General features: G+C 37.6%; 1 protein-coding gene across 3 annotated transcripts in view; it reads right to left on the bottom strand.

The window, feature by feature from the left end:
- Positions 1–1,911: 1,911 nt before the first annotated feature.
- COG2 (component of oligomeric golgi complex 2) overlaps positions 1,912–22,268 on the bottom strand; it is a 32,169-nt gene continuing 11,812 nt past the window's right edge. For all 3 annotated transcript variants that reach the window (XM_040599415.1, XM_040599416.1, XM_040599417.1), the window contains 9 exons: positions 18,428–18,567; positions 15,119–15,180; positions 13,681–13,832; positions 12,052–12,252; positions 11,143–11,215; positions 9,818–9,960; positions 7,334–7,473; positions 3,985–4,165; positions 1,912–2,353 (listed from right to left, as the gene is read on the bottom strand). In XM_040599415.1, coding sequence (XP_040455349.1) covers positions 2,252–2,353; positions 3,985–4,165; positions 7,334–7,473; positions 9,818–9,960; positions 11,143–11,215; positions 12,052–12,252; positions 13,681–13,832; positions 15,119–15,180; positions 18,428–18,567 — 1,194 coding nt within the window. In that variant the 3' untranslated portion in view covers positions 1,912–2,251. The remainder of the gene's footprint in view (positions 2,354–3,984; positions 4,166–7,333; positions 7,474–9,817; positions 9,961–11,142; positions 11,216–12,051; positions 12,253–13,680; positions 13,833–15,118; positions 15,181–18,427; positions 18,568–22,268) is intronic.

Below are 22,268 nucleotides of genomic sequence, written 5' to 3'. Positions count from 1 at the left end.
AGCCTGTACACTCAGCAAGCTGATGGTGACAAGTGGGAAGTGTTATTGCAGGAAGATGTGGGAAATCACGGGCAACAAAAGGGCAAGTAACCTTTTCATGCCTTTTTGGTTTGGTACACAGATCGCATCCTTTTCCCTGGAGGATACAAACAAAGCTGTTCTATCTTCAATCACTAGCATGCGCAGATCTCAAAAATCTGCTACTTTTGTGACAGCTGTTACAGTAATTTAAATTTATACACACACACCTTCCAAAATTAGCACAATACATTTATGGTTCTACACTCTCAGCCTCAGACCACAACTTACACATACATTTTAGAATAATAAAACGTCATTGAAAACAACAGTAGCTAGTGGCAGCAAGATGTCTCTATTCCTGACTTAATAAAAGCAAATTAAGAGGTGCAGGGAGATAAGACCAAGCTTTCTAGGTTCATCAGTTAGAAGCCTGGAAAAACAGAATCACAGAATCATAGAATGGTTTGGGTTGGAAGGGACCTTCAAGTTAATCTCATTTCAACCCCCTGCCGCAGACAACAAACTTCTTGTTCATAAGGAGTAAGTTACGTTCATTTTTAGTGTGTACCTAAGCCCTTGGCTGGCTGAGGATCTCCACGTCACTGAATGAGACAAACAGATCTGACGTGCAGGAAGTTGGTTCACTTTGCTGTTTGTTTCTTCAGCAGTAACTTCGATGCTCTCTGCATTGGATATGTTGCCGTGAACGGAGAGATGCTAAGGAAATGAGAAAAGCCAAATCTTGCTCTCCATTACTCAGATTGAATCCAAGAAGAACCAGCCTGATGTTAAGCAGCAGCACTTTTCCCACTGCCCCCCTTCATAAAATTAGTTTTAGAAAAGCTATTATAATCTTCCACCCTAATTGCTTGCAAAGCACAGTGATCACATATGTCTTCTCAACTAAAACATGGTCAGTTCTGCAACAGTGCAGAATAAAAGCCTTAATGCTGTGAAAGGTTTGCTCACTACAGCTTCAATACTACATAACAGCCGTGTGCTACAAATGCTGTTATTTCTCAGTACTTGGAAGATTTGCATTATCTTTGGAAGATTTGCATCATTAAGACCCAAGCTCTCTAAATACTTTAGGAAGAAATGGGTATTTTTAATTAACAAACATGAACTAGAATTCCAGTGGTAAATTCTCACAGGTTAAAAAAAGCCCACCCCACCCCGCAGTCAAATTAAAAACCACAAACAAAACCTTCCTTCACTCCCACAGGGCACTCTCTCATTTGAAAGCTTCAAATCCACCTCCTACTGTCCCCAGACTGTTACCCATCCCTTAGATACAAAAGAGAAGTGTCAACAGGCAAATCACTCTAGGTTCAAGAGAGCTCTTTGTTAACCCCTCTACCATTTAGAAGCCTAATAACACTTTCAAATCTCCCGCTATATAAAGATACACCTTGTACTCAAGTAACTGGGTTTGAAGTTACAAGAATTCTGTATGTATTCAGGCAAAATACTCCCCTGAATTCTAACAATGTGATACAAATCAGAAATATGCCAACTCTGAATAAATTCTAGCTTAGCGAGTTGTTTTAGTTTGTAGGAAAACAGGCAGCCTGAATGTAACAGTAAGTTAGATACTGATACTAGAAATTATTTTTTAAATTAAGAGTTTTTTTAATTCAGCACTTCTCACCAACCAGGTCCATGAAAAAACCAGATCAGCAAGAGGAAAACATTCAAAACCCAAACAAGAGCTAACCATACCCCATGTCAAGGGAAAGCAGGTAAATGCAAGGCAGTAGCAAGAAACAGCAGATTCCTATTTCTGTGAGCAGTTTCTTTATTCCAGAAAAGCTGGAATAAAGTCCCTTTGAAAGCTTTTGACAGCTATCAATGAACACACTCAATTCAAAAACATATGGGACATCAAAGTTAGAAAGACAATTTATTACATATTATTTTCATCATATAAGTTCATTTTTCTACATTTTAAGATGTACAACAAAAATAAAAAAAACATTTTCTTCTACTTATATTCTACAGTAGAAAGTTTAGAACTTCTGATTGCTTTCCGTACAATGGAAAACTATGGTAAATTCTCAAGTCTTTTTGGTGACACAAGCTTATCCTGACAGATGCACTGATTTGTTGCTCAAGATACATTAGGAAGCACTTCATTGCTACTTATTTGGTAAAATAAAGAAGAATTAAATTATCTTTCTTTCTTTTAGGGCCATTGTTTATCTTCAGTCACATGCTTTCAAAAAAATATCTAGGATTGTTCCATTGTAGCCTGATCCTTGGCAGTTAGAACCAGCTCTGTAAGGGCTGAAAAGCTTTTTATGCTGCTTGTTTCCAGTCCCATCTTTCGTATCTAAAAAGACACAAAAGAAACAATTACTTTCTTTAAAACATCAAAACCTCACTCATTATTCTACTTAAAACATCTAGCAAACCATGTTTTGTCCTGAATTGACATGCGGCAAAAACCCCACATCTGCATATAGTGAACATTATATAAAAAAAAAATAACATATTGCATCCCACTTTGCTCAGTTTAGTCTTTCCAGTTAATGTAGTAGGAAATATAGATTCATTTCCAGGCAACTAGTAACTACAGCCAGTTGGAAGTTTTCCAGTGAAACAGTCACAAAGAGAAACTTGGCTGTAAGTTTGTTTTTAAGGCATTGATTTCAACTGAATTTTTTTCAAACCCCAAATGAGGTTTCTCGGCAAAACTTTGAAGACAAACATGAACACATCCAACAACAGCTAGCGGTGTGATGATGAAAGCATTTCAAGAGGCTGCAAGACCCTATGGTTCTAACCTTGAACTTCCTGGGGAATGAAAACAACTCTACAAATAGGGAGGTTGCTACGAGTCATTTCTTACCAAGGAAATCGATTGCTCTGACAATCAGAAAAAAATGCAGCCATGAGAAAACTAAGACTGCACTGAAAAAGAAAAATCTGGACCTAAATCAAACCGTAACAAAATGATTCTGAAAAGGTGTTTGCTGTTGGAACTCTTTGTAATGTTCACATGTACCAAAACAGCGCCTACATAATGATGAATAATCTATACCAGTTCAGCTTAAATCCACATTGCAGTGATGTTAAGAAATAAAAAGAACAAAAGCCCAACCCCACAAAAGCCACAAACTGCCAAATAACAGTTCTTGTTAGTAAGATTTCCATACTTCCACCCAAATCTTCCTTTGTAGGAAGCCTCAGATACAAGAAAAACATCTGCTTACACACAGGCAGACTTTATCTACCTGTTCCAATGCATCAACAGCATCTGCTCATAAACATGACTGACGACAACTTCTTGGCAACTAATGATATGGACTTGCCGTTGGAAGATTTTTTTTTCATATACATATATAATTTTCAGAAAGAAGTAAGTACAAAACAGTATGCTTATACAATTTGATGTAGCTACTGCACATATCTCTTCTCCTGGAATAGTTTATTTTATTCATTTTGTTATTTAAAGTTTCATATTTGGCACCAAAAGGAACTTACAGTTATGCAGCACAACAAATAAAGCTAGCATCTTCAAAGCTCTAGGGAACAGACACTTGACTATACAGTAAATCAAGGCTGAAATACCCAGAGAGGCGGCAAACAAAAACAGGGCCATGGGACACAAGGAAGGTCCCTGCCCTCTGATCTGTCCACACGGTGTTTCTTCTTTGTGCTTCTAAACACTAAGCCGTACTTGAATTTTAAATAGTAAGAAACACAAGGTTTGCATTTGTGTAAGAAAGGACACAAAGCACGCATCGCATCGTTGCTCAAGTAGTATCTACAATCACCAGGGTCTCGAGCCACCTTCCTTATACAGATGTGAAAAAACAAAGCAACCCCCTCCCCATATGAAAACCACATCAACAAAGCTTTCAAGACCAAAAAATAAAGTTAAGCTTCCCTTTCCTCCTCTGTCTCACTCCCTTCCAAATCCAGTAATAAAAGCAAGCAAATTTGTTTCTGATAACTTACTTGTTCTCCAAAATATTCAACATCTAGGGCTAGCTGCAGTCGGATTTTATCATCATCACTCATGCCCCCATTTGTACCGACAGGGTTTGAAGTCGCAGTTCTTCTGGCTTGCTTCAACCTTTTCAGGCTCTCCTCCATTTTCTTAACAGAACTTAGTACATCAGATACAGTTTCATAATACCTAAATTGAGAGATTAATGAGAAAGAAAAAATACTACACTTTTACCAAAAGCCTACTTCATACACATCAGTACATCACTGTCCCTGAGAAAAATGCTGAACAGTGCTGGGAGAAGTGGTTTCCCTTGTGAGGAAGCTAATTACGTTTCCATCGTTACCAATTAATCAGTATTTCCCATCATTAGGTCTAGAGGTCCATCTATTCAGTGTTGAAGCCTCCTTCTCATCACAACATTTCTGACCTGCTCCAGGTATTTGAACTCAATAGAGACCAAAAGAATGCAACTGCTCAATTTTGAATGGTCTGAATCAGCCTCTATTTACAATCAACAGAGCATTAAGTAGAATTCCTTTTACAAACAGGACAAGAACAGCCTGACAAAACAAAAAAAATACATAGTTTTAGACAAGTTATAGAAGTGCACACCAGTGTGAAATGTCTATTTCTAAAATGAAGAACCTGATCTAAACAGGGCCCTCAAGAAGCTAGCAGGAAAAGTCAGAAGAACAGTAGTGCCAAGTTAGAAATGGTATAAACAGGATAAAAGACCACCTCCCACATACTGGGATCCACATTAAAGCAAGCATAGAATCAAACCAGGTAAACAAATCAACTCATCAACAGAAGTTCAAAAAGCATTACGGACTGAAATCCCACGCCTAAATGGGAAGAGCATGACACCACAGGCATTCACAGATGCCCAGGACAGCAAGTTGTTAAGAACAGCTAAGAGAAGAAAATAGAGCAACAATGGGAAATGAGAGGATCCGTAAGTGATCAGATTGAGCTATGTTCTATAATTTGCCAAAATCTGTAAATTTTAAAAAGCCTCTCTGTGACAGTGATGAAACTACTACTGTAAGGAACTTGGAAGAATCTTTCCGATGCTTAATTTTAAACAGGGAGGCAACAGAAAGCAGGCAAGCTTTTTTAAGGGATAATTAGATAGGAATGGCTAAAGAAAAAGTGCTTGCCAGTGCCATGGAAACTGTTTAACGATAATCATTCTACGAGAAGTAAAAAGTATCTTCATAAAAGTCAACTGTGCTCTCTTTTCAGATTTTGCTATTTCCTAGTCCCACTCACTACTTTTGCTGTACTTCAAAGTTCTTCTGCCATTGAAGCAAGTTCAGTCCTTCATGATTTTTAACTAGTTTATGCTCTTTTCTGTTTTTCTCATATAGATGCAAGAAGATACTGTCACAGCAGGAAATTAAACTAATTACATCTGCACTCTCAATGAAAAAAACTACAATATTTCTCCATTTAAGAAAGTCAGTTTCTTTGTCTCCTCTTGTTCATTAAAGATAAGACATTTTAAAACAAACTGATAAAAATCATAACAATAAATCATGATAACAGAATTCAACACAACAGTCTAAGGAAATAAAAAATGAACTCGCCAATCTTACCTGTGTGTAACCACTACCGCTTAAGTGGGTTTTGGTAATGGTGACACAGAAAGTGAGAAACTTTTTCTTTTTGGGGGGGGAGGGAGGGGGCAGAGGAGGGGGAAGCTCTGGCTGGATCCAAGGAACTACAAAACAGCTACTTACATTGCGTGGTGTCACCAGTTTTACTGAAGCTTTAAAAGCAAGGCTTACTAGACACAGAGAGGTAGACAGACAGGCAAGAAATCATTCTAAGATGTTTTAGGTCTACAAGCATGCAACTTGACAGTCCAGAAATCTTTGGAGACCTTCAGCAATGTTAATTAAACAAATCTAACTGCTGTGGGTTAAAAGTAAGCTTGTTTTTATGGACTAGTAAGTGGTTAAAATAAGATACGCCAACCTTGAAGAAGTTTTTGTGAAAAATGGAAGCGAGCAGTGGAATCCAGACCAATCTATGCCTACCCCTGTCCAAAATACTTAAGAATAATTTTGAGGACAGTTGATGAATATTTCAGCGTCAAAACGGTCCTATAATTCCAAGTTTATTCTGTATAACCAAGTAAGTGAGTGCAAAGTGCTGCAGATGCATGCATTGGGCATTAACAAATACCTGAGAGGTGCCAGAAGCGGAGCAGCAGGGAAGGATACAGAGGGAAAGGGCAGGAGAGAATTCACATTCTGACTACAGTTTAAAGCCTCAGTATTATGTGGCTAATTCTCAGAAAACGTCAATCCACTGCTCAAGCAGCAGTCAACAGACAAAACAATATGCTAAGAATTAATAGGAAAACCATGTAAGGACAGATGGAAATCACAGCATCACACTTTAACCTGCATGGACTGTTCCGATCATACCATCTATCACCAGAACAGACAAGGAAAAACAACAAGCTACTATAAAGATGGGAAGAGGAAAGAAACACCAGAACAGGCTAAGAGGACTCTTTAGACTGAAGCAAGATTACAGAGATAAAAAAAAATTATAGCTGGCACAAGGAATAAATTGTCCACAATGCAAGAAGTTAGGGATATCCAGTGAAATTATCTGGCAGGACTTCTAACAAAACCAAGTATTGCTCTGTCATGTTGCAGAGTTTAACTGGTTGAACTCACAGAATGCAACATCCCATGGCAGTATGAATTTAAAATACAGCTAGACAAACAGACAGAAGCAAAATCCATTAAGGAACTTAATGCAGATGGACATTCATGCTCAGTAAGTTCTTCAAGATGCTAACTAGGAAACAAAATCTACTAAAGAATTATTGCTTTACAACTGCCTTATTAAACTGTGAACAACTAGTTCTTCAGCAGTTAAAAAAAAACCCAAAGCTTTTTTTTAAAACACTAAAAGTTGGATAATCATTACATACATTAAAATAGTCAAAGGGAAGCAGAACTCAAGTTTCTTGAAAATCCAACCATTGTTCACTGAAAATAACATGACGTTAAGGTCTTAAGTCAATTCTGAAACAAAATGCAAATTTTTAGTTCACTGTTGCATTATTAGAGGTAAACAATTTTTCAAATGCCCTATCCATAATGTCATGGTTTGCACAGATCTGAGCAGAAATCATGTCTCTGGATTCCCTGCCCTGCTTTTCATCTGCTGAATACACAACACCTGAGTAAATCTGAAGAAATAGACCCTGCCAAAAGAGGGGTATATTCTTGTTTTCTTTTTGTGTTAATTCGTAGTGGTTTTTCCTGTGCCCATTCAATGGACACTGGAGGTTTTAATTAATGCAAAGAATGTTCTGTATGGGTCTCTTACTTTTGCGTGCTTTCAGAGAGGGCACCTTCCAACCATTGATGAATCATGGGCTGCTTCAATGCATCTTTGTATTCATTCTGCAGTCTGTAGAAGGGCTTAAGAGCACTGTCAACATAAGGTGAAGCTTTAGTTGGCACCTCCTGGTAGATGACAGGGAAACAAGGTGGGGAAAAAGAACCAGTAATATACTTACTGAAAGAGTCAACAACGAATACTACACCGAATACATAAAATGCTAAGCCTGCACCCAAGCAAACAGATACACACTCCATTCATGACAGACCAATGAAGAGGTCATCTTACATAGGAAAAAACACCATCACAAAATCATTCAGTAGTGTCATACAATGTGACGTAATATAGAACAAGGTTCAAAATGACCAAAGCTTTTTGAGAGATGCACGTGCCAGCCAGCCACTCCTATTATGAGGGCATGATCCTGAATGCACTTTCTGCTTATGCTGATTTCAGAGAAAGCTAAGCAGACTCGGTGTCCACAACAGATTATTATATCTTTGTTAAAATACCTATTTTTCATACTATACTTCACTAAACTGAAGACATTGCTCCTTCTGTTCTTATACCATCCTGCTCCCTCAGTTATTTTCTAGAAGAATGTTTTGGGGGTAACTACTATCCCCTTACTATCTTCTTCTCAACCAGTTTTGGTTGCAGAATGCTTCATCTCTCCAGGGATGATCCACACACAGCTTGGGTGAAACATCATGCATTGCAGAGCACCAGAACACATCCAGGGTAAAAAAAAAAATACATCTCTGACACTTGAAATACCTCATCAACCTCTTAAGAGTTCCAAATCTCAGAACGTGGCAAGCAAGAGTCTTAGCAAACCTGATTCCTACAAAGACTATTCTCATACCAAATTCAGAATTCTGCTGAAAAAGCAAAGTATTAGAACACAGTAAAAATAAAGCTGCCAGAATGTGACTATAATAATGTACCTTCTCTACCCAAGTCATCTCTCAGCTGTTTATCAGTTCAGGCTCCACACCACATAAAGCCAGTTAGGCTGACGGCCAAGAGAGCAATGCAGTCTCACTCATGCAGTACAGAGCTCAAGCTAGCGACTCGACTGACTTGAAGGTGGCCAGGTCCTATGTCTTTGTTTAGGCACAGTCAGCTCACCGTCTCTTAAAAATTCCATAGATAACAGAGATGATGGCAGTCCACTAAATCACTACGTAGAGTTTGCTTTCAGATAACTGAGCTAAGCGCTGTAGGGTTGCTGCAATTTCCACCTTCCTTGGACTTAACATACTTTGTTCTACTCTTTCCTTAACTTCAGGTAAAGATATTCTCTTAAATACAGAACAATCTAGTCACTACATAGATTAATTTATTAGCCTTGAGGTTGTCTCTTGTTTTTAAATACAATTTCTGATTAAGTATGTCCTTAAAACTAGAATAGTGAGAAAACCTAGGAATAAATGAAGTAATAAACTACTCCCTTAGGAACCAATTATCTTCCAGCCTACCCTAAATGTTTAGCACCCAAAGAAAATGTAATATCCTTGAAATAAGTAGATTTAACAGCTCTAATTTTTCCCATTTACCCACTGAAAAAGTACAGCACTGCTGGTGGCAGCACAGTTTCTTCAAGATAGCCAGGAAAGTGCTTTTGATTTTAGTAAGCCAAGGCAACCCCTTTCCCCCAGCCCCAACCAAAAACATCCCACAAACAAGCAGGAACTGAGAGCAAGGGGAGAGGGGTAAATGGGAAGGAACTGTGGCCTTGCCGATCGCAGCCTGCCTTCTGTGTTCACATTAGGTAAGAACACAGAAGTCTGTGGTTCCTGTTACTCAACTTTTTCTCTGCTATCTGAATGACACCAAGCTAACCACCAACACGACAGTGCAGACAGACTGGCAAAGGCAAGTCGCAGTAGCAGAACAAGCCAAGATCAGACAATTGGGTTTGGTACCGTAATTTATCATTACTTTTTATTAGTTTCTCAACAGATTGCTCTTTTTCCCCAACCCCCTTTTTTTTTTAACCATTCTCATCTCGTTCCTTCTGTGCAAGATACTTCTTTAATGAAATCCAAGCAACTAGCTCACTGGGAAGAAGTTTCTTACCAGAGCAGGCAGAAGTGTCATACTCCCAAAAGAAGTCTGCAACTCAGCAGCACTGCATCTTATGGTGTATGCTATGACATGAGGAAAGTGCATTTATTCTCATTAACCCTTTTTCTTTTGCATATCAACGGTTCTACTCCTTCCCCTTCCTTCTATCTCAAACCTGTGCTCTCATCATTGTTACCCTACTTAAAATTGTGAAAACACCATTTTATTTTTCCCTTTGCAATGAGGTTAACAGTAAATCACTAAGTTATCTCAAGATATTTAATAGGGCTCTTGGCTGTCAAGCAGATATGGACAGGCCTGAAAAACTCATACATGTATTGCCCAGTTAACATTCTGGCCTTTCTGAGATTTATTTCTTCATCTGCAACCAGCACTGACCTTATTGGTTCTCCTATACAATCTCGGAACTTCCAGTGCACTCTTCAGGTAAGTGAAAGAGGACTCACTGAGATCCTGGATAATCCTGTTATTCAAGGTAGGCACGCAGGCCGATAAAGAAGTCTTTGAGTCTTCCAAGGCTCCTATTGAAGTAAAAATGCTAAAGTTTAAAGTGAGCTACCCTGCCCAATCACAACATAAATTATGTGACCCTCCCATCATCCCAATTTCACTCACTACCCCTGATGGCTCCTGGTGTCAAATACAGGATGCTTACTAAATAAATACACAGTAGCCATTTATAAACCATCACCAATAACAACAACTGTTCCTCACCCAGAAAAACAAAACTGAGGACAGGAAAGAAGAAAAAAAAAAAGGGGGGTAAAGTAACATTCTCGAGGTTCACAGTTTTTTCAGTATTACCAGTGTAGCAAGTGGCTTGAATCAAAAGGCTCTGACCTACTAAGGAAACTGTGGTTGTGAAATTCCTTCTCACAGTACCTAAATTCCATACGGAGTGACTGGAACATGCTCAAATCAAAGCTGTAACTGACAACAGACCATCTACTGAGTGGGGGATATGCACAAGCTCCCACCTCTCTTATGGACTTGGACATCTACCAATAATCCTGATTTAGAGATTTAAGTGGAATTCACAGTGCAGAACTTCTGGTTCTGCTGAAGACAGGGACTAGCTCACTCACCCAGCTACATGCCTGGCTTTAATCACGAAATTAAAGTCAGATTCTGTGTTTCACAGAAAGAATGATCATATAAAAAAACCTAAAAAAACAACCAAAGAAACAAACAAGAAACCAGGGAAAAAAAAAAGCCCAAATAGTTAATTGCTTCTGTCCTCTGAAGTTAAGGTATTTAATTATGAAACTTTGATAACTCTCGTCCTTACATGATTGATCAGGCTAGGGAGAGAAAAGTCTTTTTAGAAAAGTATTTTTGTTCCAACTGGATAATGAAACCCCTCTCCTTACTTATTCTCCATTTCCAAGTAGATGTTTAAAGATACCATATGAATCTTCTAGTCTAAAAGCGCCCTACAAAAACAACCCAACAAAAAAGCACCAAAAACCCAAAGCACTTTAGATTCACTCAATTTTCATCATTTTCCAGACTCAACATGTCAGTTCAAAATAGTTTCTATTTAACAATTTAAACCCTAAAGCACAACTTCATTAATAAAAATATTGGTATTTTCAAATTTTTCATTGTAAATGATGAAACTGTGTGTAAAAGCTGGTTCTGTATGGTTGGCAGAGGGGATTTGGGAGAAAAGGGAAAGACAGAATTTAGCCTCCTAGCTTTACCTGCAATACAAGATACATTCTTGAAGCCGATCATTTCAAGTTTTGGTTTCATCATTTCTAAGATGTCAGGAATCTGAACAAAAAAACCAACAAACCAAAACAGATACAGTCATGTTATAAACATTTAATTACTTTTCCTACATTCTGTAAGTTTCCAGTCTTTCAGAAGACACCTTCAATCTTTTCTATATTTTTACTGCATTTTTGGGAAACCAGTACTAGAAGAATACAATATTCATGGAAATTAAGTAAGGCCTATGCACTAAATCCCCTACCTTACTATTGTCCTCAGAGGAAACAATTTAGAATTAACAAAATATCAACCCAGACACAACTTACAACTTCACAAACAACAGAAATTTCAGTTTTATTGACAAAAGATATGACAGAAGCCGTCCCTACTGAGAGAAAATCAATACATCTCTTTCCAAGATTTTCGATCACTAGAAAAGTATAATCATGATGATAAAACCTTTCCCAACCTCAGAGACTAAAACCAGTAAACATTTTAAAAAGAACATAATATTAAAGCTGAATATTGTACCACACTCCAAGCTGCAACACATATTTTACTAGCAAAGGTAAGACTCTGGCACAATGACACTTTGCACCAAAAATGAGCAGAAACATTATTTTAGGGGTTAAGTCCAGCAGTTACTGATAAAATTTAAATACCTGAAGCGGTTTCTTTGTAATCTGCCATTCCAAATAAACACAATGTAGACCACTCATTTCAGGTGATATTTTCTATATCAGACTACTCCAGATTTAGCTTTTAAGATAAAAAAATAGCTTGATGGTACATTATTTTAAACAATTTAATGTCCTTAACAAGATACCAGACTACAGTGGTATATACGCACACAGATCAACAAAGATTCTTTTGTAAGTATAGTCAAAAGCACAAACCTGATCCTGGAGTTTGTCCAGATCTGCAGCAACATGCACCAACTGAGTACTAGATATAGAAGGCAATGGCTGACTTTCTGGAGAAGACCCATTTCCTTGGTCCTTGCTAGGACTGAGGCTTACAGAAGACTCCTTTCTACCAGCTGGCACAGATTTTTTGCTTTCCTTTGTATTCTCACTGGAAATTGGCCTTACAGAAACCTGAAACACCAAATTGAGACGTGAACCCTAGCAATAGTGAAGGCAGGTCAAGCTGGACAAACAGAAATAGTATATAAAGGATTTGTAGGTTCTCAGCATCAGAATGCCACACTTCCAAGGGATATTAGTATTCCTAAATTACATTATAAAAAAGATATTTTTAAAACAGTTTTTGGTACACTAAGGAGTTGGATGATTTGGAGAAATCTGTCACTACAGGAGAGGGCGCTCCAGTCCCACAGCAGTATTCACCTGCGTGGTGTTCGAATGAACTACTGCACTGGAGGAATGTGCAAGACCAACAATGTGATCATTTTCTGCTTCACAGAAGCACGGTTTATTTTTGTATGCTGGAATATAAAATTCATAACCACTCACTGCTGTCAAACAGCCCCTTTCTCCTACATCTCTTCAAGCCCTCTGCTGTCAGGCACACACTTCACTCAACTACTCTGATTAACTCAGAGTTTTAATGTTGGTACTTATCAGTATTTTCATGAGCCAATAAACCTGAGAGAACTGAGTCACTGATTCTTAAGAAAAGGATAAAGGGATATCTTACAGCTGTCTTCAACTACTTTAAGGGGCATGTATAGAAGATGGAATCAGACTTTTCCTTGAGGTACAGTGACAGAGTAAGAGGCAATGGACATGGACTGTAGCAAGGGAAATTCTGACCAAATATGAGGAAGAAGTGGTCAGTCATCGGACCAGGGTTCCCAGAAAGGCATGCAATTGTCATCTTTGGATATACTCAAAATTCAACTTGAAAAGGCTCTGCACAACCTTACCTGAGCTGGCCCTGTTTTGAGCAGGAATTGGACCATGATGACCTCCACAAGTCCCTTTAAAACCCACTTATTCTATCATGCTGTCTTTCTATGACACAAGAAACAGAGGCAAACTTGTATGCCTGCGATCAGGGAGCAGAAGAGCAAAGCACAACTCTGCTCAGAAGCAGGGAATCACTGATGTTGAGTTAGCTGCCCAGGAAACTTCCAGTTTTACAGTTTCAACGCTGAGCAGTTGATTTGGATTAAGGTAGCCCTTTTTATTTGCAGGGTTAGTTTTCACCTGGCTCAGTTTCACAACCTCCTTCCTTGTATCAACTAATTAAACACACAAACAGAGCAAACCCAAGATTGTGGCTATTTCTTTCAGTGGCAGAGGCAGCCTTAAACATACATGGAAAGACAGCCTTGGCAACCAGCAGACAGCAATACCACAACAGCACTGGTATTTGTCGTTAGTAACATATTTTGCAGCGATACTCTTTAGAAAACAAACTCGAACCCTTGAAAGTGTTCTTGTTAAAGAACATTAAGTTCAGAAAAAAAGCACTTTAAAAGACATCACATACTTTGTTTCAAAAGGTCTCTTATTGGTGGACATACCCAATCAACAAAACCATAAGCATGCTGCTCTTACCTCACCAACAAACACAGAGTAGCGTGCCAAAATCTGCAGGCTAAGTTTCCACAGACGGTGTGCTAACAATGGTAAAAACATTTGATCTGACCAGCACTTCACAAGACTCATCCAGACCATGTGAGTGGCCAAAAGACAGTATGAGCTGCCAGCTAGAAACAATCAGACAACAAATGTCATATTCCTAAGCACATTTTTAAATAATGTAACATCAGTGTAATTGCATTAACTGAGATTTAAAAAAAAAAAGTAGTAAAAAAAAAGTCTTCCAAAGAGACACAATCAGAAAGATAGCAAAGAGGATTTATTAAGCATTGTCTGAAACTCTTAAAAGCTCCTCGCTGCTTTAGATATCAAATTCCACCAAGTCTTGCTGTAGCTGTGCAGGCAAAAGCAACAAATGAGAATCTGCCTGCAACAAATGTAGGAACAGCTTGTCTAAATAATCCGCTTCAGCAGATAACATTTCCAGGATAATTTTTGCCTGTCTTACGAAGAAGTTTTATTAGACTCATTTGCCAGCCGTAACAGCCATTGACTCCTTAGCACTACGCTACTGCTCCTGTCAGTTGTATCTGAGATACCTGCTAGAAATATTTATTTTAAACACAGTAGGAATATCCATATTTAAACTAAATACTTTTAAAGCACTTCATGCATTAGCATTTTATAGTTTACAATCAGAGAACTAAGAAACATCAGCAAGTTTCAGGCAAATGCTCGAAGTCGTAGGATTTATGCATTTTGTCTCCACTAGAATTTTTTTCTCCTTGCTCTCTTTAAAGAGCATGTGTGCATATATATATATATATATATACAGACACACACTTCTACGTTGCTCTTAGCTGCCTTCTTCATACATATTTACTCTGTTAACTGAAGTAAGTTTTTCTGATTACAACATACCACTAACGAATATACCAGGTTTTCCTTACCACTCTAATCCTTCCTGTGCATACCACCTCATTTGCTCATAAATCAGTGTTTGTTTTTGGAGCAGACACAAACACTACAAACCATAGCAAGCCTAAATGCTGCCAACAGATTGCCGTTTTCACTACCACATAGTCCTACAACCATTAAGGAAAATATGCCTCAGTAACATAGCACAGTCTTTTGGTTGCCACTTAAAAGAGGATGCCAAATGCCAGTTTCATTCCTTTTTGTACTGAAGGGACAGTTCCACAAATATGTTAATGGCTGGTGCCAGAAAGGGCGGTTTTGGTAAGTGAAGTCACTTACACTGAACAGTACTCTCATATTGCCTGCTCTACAAAAACCTATTACACTGTTTAATCAGTTCATCAGAAAACAGAAAGCTCCTGTAAACACACAGGATGTATGTTACTAAATACTCAACAGACAAACAGTAATTGCTACTACTAATACCCCTGATTCCTTCACAATAGAGCAATTATTTTTTGCAATAAAATTTTACCTGGTGCCTCCTCTAATGTGTCTGAAAGTGCTTCTTCTAAGGCTCCAGCTATTTCTCTGAATCTGAGAGACAGAAAAGTTTTGAATATTACAATTCAACAACTGTTCAAATTGATGCCTAAACGCTTTTCAATGTTTATTTCAGTATTATTTCAATGCATTACCAACGCATATTCACAGATTTTAAATGTGGGGTTATATTTGCCCAACATAAATTGGGAGATAAATCAGACCAACATTCAAATACTTGAAAGAGAACCTTTGACATTTTACAGGCAGATATGAAGCTTATATTTCAGGAAATTATTAAAGTCACAGTTGTAAACATTATCAAAATGACAGCTCACAGAGTGTCAAGTCCTCAGCTTTTTTGAGAGAAATTTTTTTGTTTTGTTACTGTGTGTAAACTAAGTGAACACTTTGTCTCATGCTTGCTTTAGCTGACCTTCAGAAATGTCACGTGACACTGCAGGCTTCAGCTTTCTACATATTTGTTAATGAACAGCACCATAAGGTTCCGCAAACAATTCTGTACCTAATTAAAAAATCAATAGCTCCTTACAGGATACCTTGAACTCCTTTTTTAAAAATTCATCCATCAGAAAAGTAAAAAGAATCCTGCCTCCTCAATTTTTTAGGTATCACAGCAAAGTTAGTATTAAAATCTGTGATATTTTTCCATACTTAAAACATACTGGATAAACAACATAGCATTTCCCTCACCTAAAAACTGTCAAGCAAGATGCAGATTCTTCTTTAATGAGGTTTTCCCTCTAAATGCTGAAACAAAGCTATCATTTTAAGCTCCCCTATAGAAAGTTCTATTGTTTTTGGTTTCCCCTTTCTTGCTTTTATGTGCATCATAGTAACACTGCAAGACTTTTCAAACTTACTAATTACAAACCTGTAGGGCTCCTCTTAAAGCCTCTTAACTGTCATTTCCACATGAGAACAGAGGCCCACCTAACTTTTCTTATCAAACTGCTAATGGACTAGATGCATGTTTAGCACCTAAACACATTTCAGAAATAATTGTGAAATTACTTCAAAACCTCCTTCCTGCTTACACACCAATTCCACTGATAGAGCAGTATCTTTAATAAATTTTATGGTGAAAAGGATTAGAGAATAGAATCAGATTTTTAACAATGACATAATTTTTGCTGAATGTTCCTTAAGACAGAAAAAAAAAAAATCTCTCCAATGTGGGGTTCGCTACAGTTCCGCTATCAGTTGGACTAACATAATTGAAGGAATGGTAAGGAAAAGAGTTACTGGTGCTGTCTGTGCCAGCACTGCTACAGAAGAAATGCCTGTACATCCATCTGATCGTCAAAGGATTGTTTGTAAAGGCTTTAGTGAGGGCTGATTGTTCTGGGTAATTTCTGTAATTGAAAACAGAAAACCCCAACAATCTTAACTATAAATGCTATAGTATGAGATAATACTCCAATAAAAATCCTGTATGACTTAAGGATATTAACATACATCAAAGAAAAAAATTCCCTATAGTAATACGTTGCACTGTTTTCACAGTTGTGCAATAAAGAATTCATGGGCGCTTCTGAAAATTACCAGATTATTCCAACACGGAGGAACAATACGGTGAAAGATGAATGAGCTGCTGTTAACCAAGCATTTATCAAAATAATGCACTATTTATATTTACAGTAATCTTGGATTAAAGGTAAATGATTTTTTAGAAGGTTTTTTTCATCAGTCAGAAATCAAAATACCTAATGGGAAAGAACGTTTTTGAACAGAAAGAATTATGCTGAAGCTCCATTTCAATTTTATGAGAAAGAGTATCAAAGTTGGATCAAGTGGTTACTTACTAGAAAAGCTGCACTTTCAAACAAAAGGGGCAGACTCACAGAGCTATTAATGATATACGTCTGTTAAAAGGTTCATAATGGCTACAGTTCCATGGGCACTTTTCGTCTGTGCACTCAGCACTACTACTGTAGTGAGCAGTGCTGCCCTTTTCCTTGGGCCAGCACGAATATTTGTGCAGTTAAACGGTTTGGAGATACTGACTGGAGTTGAACATCAGCCTTTTTTTGCCCAGGGTAACAGATCTTCGTATCAGTTCACTACACAGCTGCGGGAAGAGATGTGCAAGCAAAAAAATCAACCGAGGATGTCACAGGCTGGGGCTACTGTTTTACAGAATGCAGTGAACCATCAAAACACTAAGACCCTGCTCCAAGCCCCATGCTCTTGTCACTTATCTCACATTGGATACAGCACTCATAAGATTCCTTTATGGAATTTTTCAGCAGCAATGGAGACTTATCCTGGATTAAAGAAACTGCATAAATGTGGCTACAGTTGTACTGTTATTGCCAGTTATAGAGCCACACAATAAAAAAATGACACGAAAGTGATCCAGGTGAAAAAGTAGTATCAATTTCTCTCCCCTCTCTATTGGAAATCCTACCTTTTCAAAAAAAAAATCCCAAGCAAACAAAAAAAACCCCAACTCTCAGAAGGCTTTGTGTGCATTTAGGTCATAGCACACTTCAACTGTTTCTTTCTTGCCTGGATGCCTGCTATCCAGCCCTAAATTCAGATGCACAGATTACACTTTCTAAGAAGATGGTTTTACATTCCATGTAAATGAACAAATGTTCATTAAAATTCTAGCATTACTAGAACTAAACCGGGGCTTTCTTGAGTCTCTCTGCTCTCTTCTAGCTGGAAGATCTGTAAAAGCTAATACTACAGGTACATCAGACCTACCAGAAAAGTAAGCTAAAACTTATTACTTAGCTACTCAGAAAAAGGGGATAGTAGGGCAATCTTTGGAAAGGCAAAGCTGTAAGACTCAGCACTTCACACAGCACATCCTGTGAGACAAAAAGGATGTCAGAAATATGGCTACGTCTGGAAAAGCTACAAGTTGTCAAGTCTTAAAATTCTTTACTTCTAAGAAGAAAGACTTCTCTTATGGTAAGTATTCCTCTGGATTTGCACAAGTAGCATACTTCAACACCCAGTTTAATTCCAGGGACACTGGAGAAAAAGAATTTGAAACAAGATTTCAAGACTCATCTAGATCTGTTCCTGGAAGTCAGCAGTGTAACATGTTCAGTCTAACAACACCACAGTACATACTGAAGAGCAGCTGGCTGTAGTTTTGCTAAATTGTTGAAAGATATATAAAACAGTTATTTGACTTAGTAATTAAATTCTGAGTTTTACTTCTACAATGATTTGTTGACGAGTGATACTTTGAACCTAAGCCAAGATCATCTTGCTGTGACTGAACTCTACTTTTGAAAGGGTGAACAAAAAAATGCATACTAACCTTATTTGAAAATACACAGGCAAATTCCATTTGTTATTAAAGCTGTGGTAAGAAGGATGAGATCTTAACCGTTTCACACTAGCCTGGGAGCCACACTGTCGTTCAAATTTCTGTACAAAATCCATACTAGTAGTGTACTTCTGCAGAAAGAGAATGAATATCCTGATCATGCACAGGGTCCCAGCGAACAAGGAAGGCCACCACCCATTCAGCAGGACTCCTGTATCACACTGTAGTTAAACCTGAGGTTCAGAATGGGCTGACACTGCTCCCATCACCTCACCACACAAGACTAAAATCCTGGATTGCAGTGAAACCAAACCCAACTAAGTAGCAGATGTTTTTCTATGATAATAAAAACTAGCACAGGACAATCTAAAAGGCATAACATTGTCCAAGTACCCTGAACAAGCAGAACTGACCAGAGAGATGCATCAGTATTTCTGAGCTGAATCACTGGGGTGGAAGAACAGTGCTGCCCAGTACTAACACAGTCAGTTGCAGGGGATAAAGGTATACAACAAACAAATAATCAGGAACAAAACCCAGAAGACACACATAACCAAATACACATGAGAATGAAAGCATGATTTTTTTTGTTATATAGGACCTGTACTATAGGAACTTCTAGAACTGTTTCCCTAAAAATACATTTTGCAAATACCAAATATTTGCAGAACTTTAAACAACTTCAGGTAACTTTACCCAGTGTATACTTTTAATAAGATGTTTAGAAAAAGTATCGAGTTGCAAGCAAACAGGAATTCCATTTACCCTCAAATGCACTGTGGGCTTACTCTCAACAGTAACTTATTAACACCCTGAAAACAATGAAATAATAAATTAAGATGTACAGAGCAGAAAGCTGAACACTTGAGTGAAAACCAGAAGCAAAATAGTGCAAAAACTGTTACTGCACACAAAACAGACCTTGCTAACAGAACACAAATCAATTTCAAATCAAAATACAGCTACAGTTACAATCTGCTTCTGTGCTGTGAAAAACAGTTGGGCTTATGTGCAAGTTTCTTCTATTAGAAAAAACAGAAAACAGCCATAAAACTTAATATACATGCTAATTAAGCCACTGATGAATAATTAAAATAAGCCTGACTGAATCTCTCAGTGCTTCTGACTTCATTGAAATAAGAGCAGCAGCAGGGGTGTAGCAGGAAGGCTTTTACCACAATCCAGAGCATTATGTGAGTGATGTGATTTTGCCTCTTACAAAGCAGTAAAACATTCACAGGAGAAGCCCCTGAGTTGCTGCTTACAGGTTCTGCTCTCAGAAACTCTCCTGCAACCACAGGACACGCACTGACATGGGTATGCTTTCGTGTTGTATATCTCAGTAAGTATACCTTTAACAGAAAGTTACGAAATTACAGCATATTTTTCTTGTGACATGGCAGTTTCAGTGCATCAAGGTAGTATTCTGGAAATTGCACACAAAAGCTTTTAGGTAACTACCTTTCTCCCAGCGTGGCTGTATTTATAACACAATGGAACTGTAAAACGTATGGGAGTTAAATCCAGAATGAATGACAGACTATTGCTCTTTCAGGCTTCCTTTCTTAGATAATAAAGCCAGCACTGTAAAAAGGCAAACAAGCTGTTAATGCCCAGCTACCTTAAGTATTATTTATATTATAAAAAGTGTTTGCTTTAGATCCCTGACAAGACCTATCACTTTCGAAACAGAAGACAACTCAAGAGACATCTAGTTATCAATACATTACATCCAAGAGAGGGAACTAACTGCAAGATTGGTTCCCATTTCAGCTTCTAGGATTGGATTGTTGACTGCATAAAGCTATTTAAGAGAAGCTAAAGTGGGAAACAAAACGGAGCAATTTTCAAACAGAGGAATCTAAACTTAAACTCAAATGTTTAGGGATAAAAACAGTATTCTTTCCAAATACCTGTAAATCTTCAAACCTGACTCAGAAATAAGGGAACGACAACCTGAAGCAATTTTTTTAAAAAAACCCTGCACAATAAAAAAAAACATGTATGCTTAACCCTGCCAGTCTGGTTTTTACAGGATATATATATATAAAAAATTATTATTCCTCTCCTCTACTTGTAAAAGCCTCCTAACAAATAATACTGCATATTCAAACTTTTCAGCTTTAGAACTATACACACATACATACGCAAACAAACCTGAAAAAAAGACCTTTCTGCCTTTCTATCATCCTAGAAAACAGAGACAGAAGAGTACTGTCCGAAATCTGTGTTGCATTGCTTGCATTATCAACAGTGCAGAAACAATTTTAAAGAGGTTCCCCCCCACACCCCTTAATTCAGAACTATTAGTCTTTAGATAGACATAATAGCATTTTTACACTTGGCATTTCAACTTGTTATTGATTTTTGGATAAAATATTTTAATGATTTAGACTCTTGAGTCCCTTAAGCAGTCAAAAGCAGTCTGGAAAGTACTTCAGACTTACCACATGATTTACATGAAAGCCATGGGGTATGTGTGTTGGGTTTTTAGTTGTGGGTTGTTTTTTTTTTTTAAATAAACAGCACTATCAGTGTTGGTCAATAACAACATACTGTAAGATTAACAGCCTTTTAAAAATAATTACTTTAAAACAGCAACAGCAAACCCAGCTCTTCAGAAAATAAAACAAATTTTGCTGAAAAAAAAAAAAAAAAAAAAAAAAAAAAAAAAAAAAAGAGGACAAATGCCCAGCAAGGCTCACAAACTGCAGTATGCAGGGCATTAGATGAAAGCTTGAAGACTGAATTTTTACACAAACTAAGTATTCTCATCAGGCAGGGGGAACGCCCTTTAGCATCATTTGTATGGTATTACCACAGCTTTCTTCAACAGCTATTTCATTTGCTTCTTGAATAAACTGGCTCTGAATAAAGCCATTCCTGCAAACTTCACTGCCATGCCTGCCTGCCTTCAATATTCAATGTATTTGTATGAAAGAGACCTGAAACTCCAAGAAAAATAGAAGTATTTAGGTAAAAGCAGTTTTGCATGTACCCAGGAAGAATCTTTTTCAGTATAAACCTCTACCAGCCATCTAACACTTCCCTAAATCGTGTCCTGATCTGCCTATTAAGCCTTCCTTCAGACAATTTATCACCGCCTGCCACCTCCATCTTGAAAATAAAAGGTTTCAGACTAATCATAAGTCAAGCTGCAAGGGCAAAAAAAAATCCAAATATTTCAGCAATCACTGCTACACAGAGACAGGACATGAAGAAAAGCAAAAACCTCACATTTCCTACTTGTGACATACTAATAAAGTAACTGCCAGAGCCACTCTTCATACTAGACCAAATATAAATTTAATAAAAGATCATCTTTTAGAGGCAGAGCAGCACTGCCAATGATGAAAATACCAAGTGACAAATACTTTAAAATCATTTTATAATATAATCTTTCTTCACGATTGGTTGTGATACCAGAGAAAATACTACTTCTGTTATAAACCTCATCACACTGCCTCCAAGTATTTTTGTTTTATTTAGTTGACTTGTGTTTCTAATCACAACAGAATCTGCAGTACTGAAATACAGGAAAAGCTACAACAAGCGAAACAAATCATTTTTTTAACTTTCCCATAGTACAGAACAAGTTGTAACCCAGGTATTTAACTAATGTAACAGCCCTTGCTATACAGAAGTCCTGTTCTTGGGTGAACACTGTAGTCATCCACTCCCACCTTCACTTACATTGCAATTCTACAACTAAGAAAGAACATCTACTCCTAAAGCAAATATTAAGGCCAAATTCACATGACCAAATGGCTTCCAGTAACTTCTGTCTATGAACTTTCCTGACAAACTTGAGAGGAGAATTAATTCTTATGAA

This window comes from Falco naumanni, chromosome 6 (assembly GCF_017639655.2).
Source record: "Falco naumanni isolate bFalNau1 chromosome 6, bFalNau1.pat, whole genome shotgun sequence".
In the NCBI taxonomy this organism is placed as follows: domain Eukaryota; kingdom Metazoa; phylum Chordata; class Aves; order Falconiformes; family Falconidae; genus Falco; species Falco naumanni.
The sequence above is the reverse complement of the archived record's forward strand: the minus strand, read 5'-3'. Positions and strand labels throughout refer to the sequence as shown.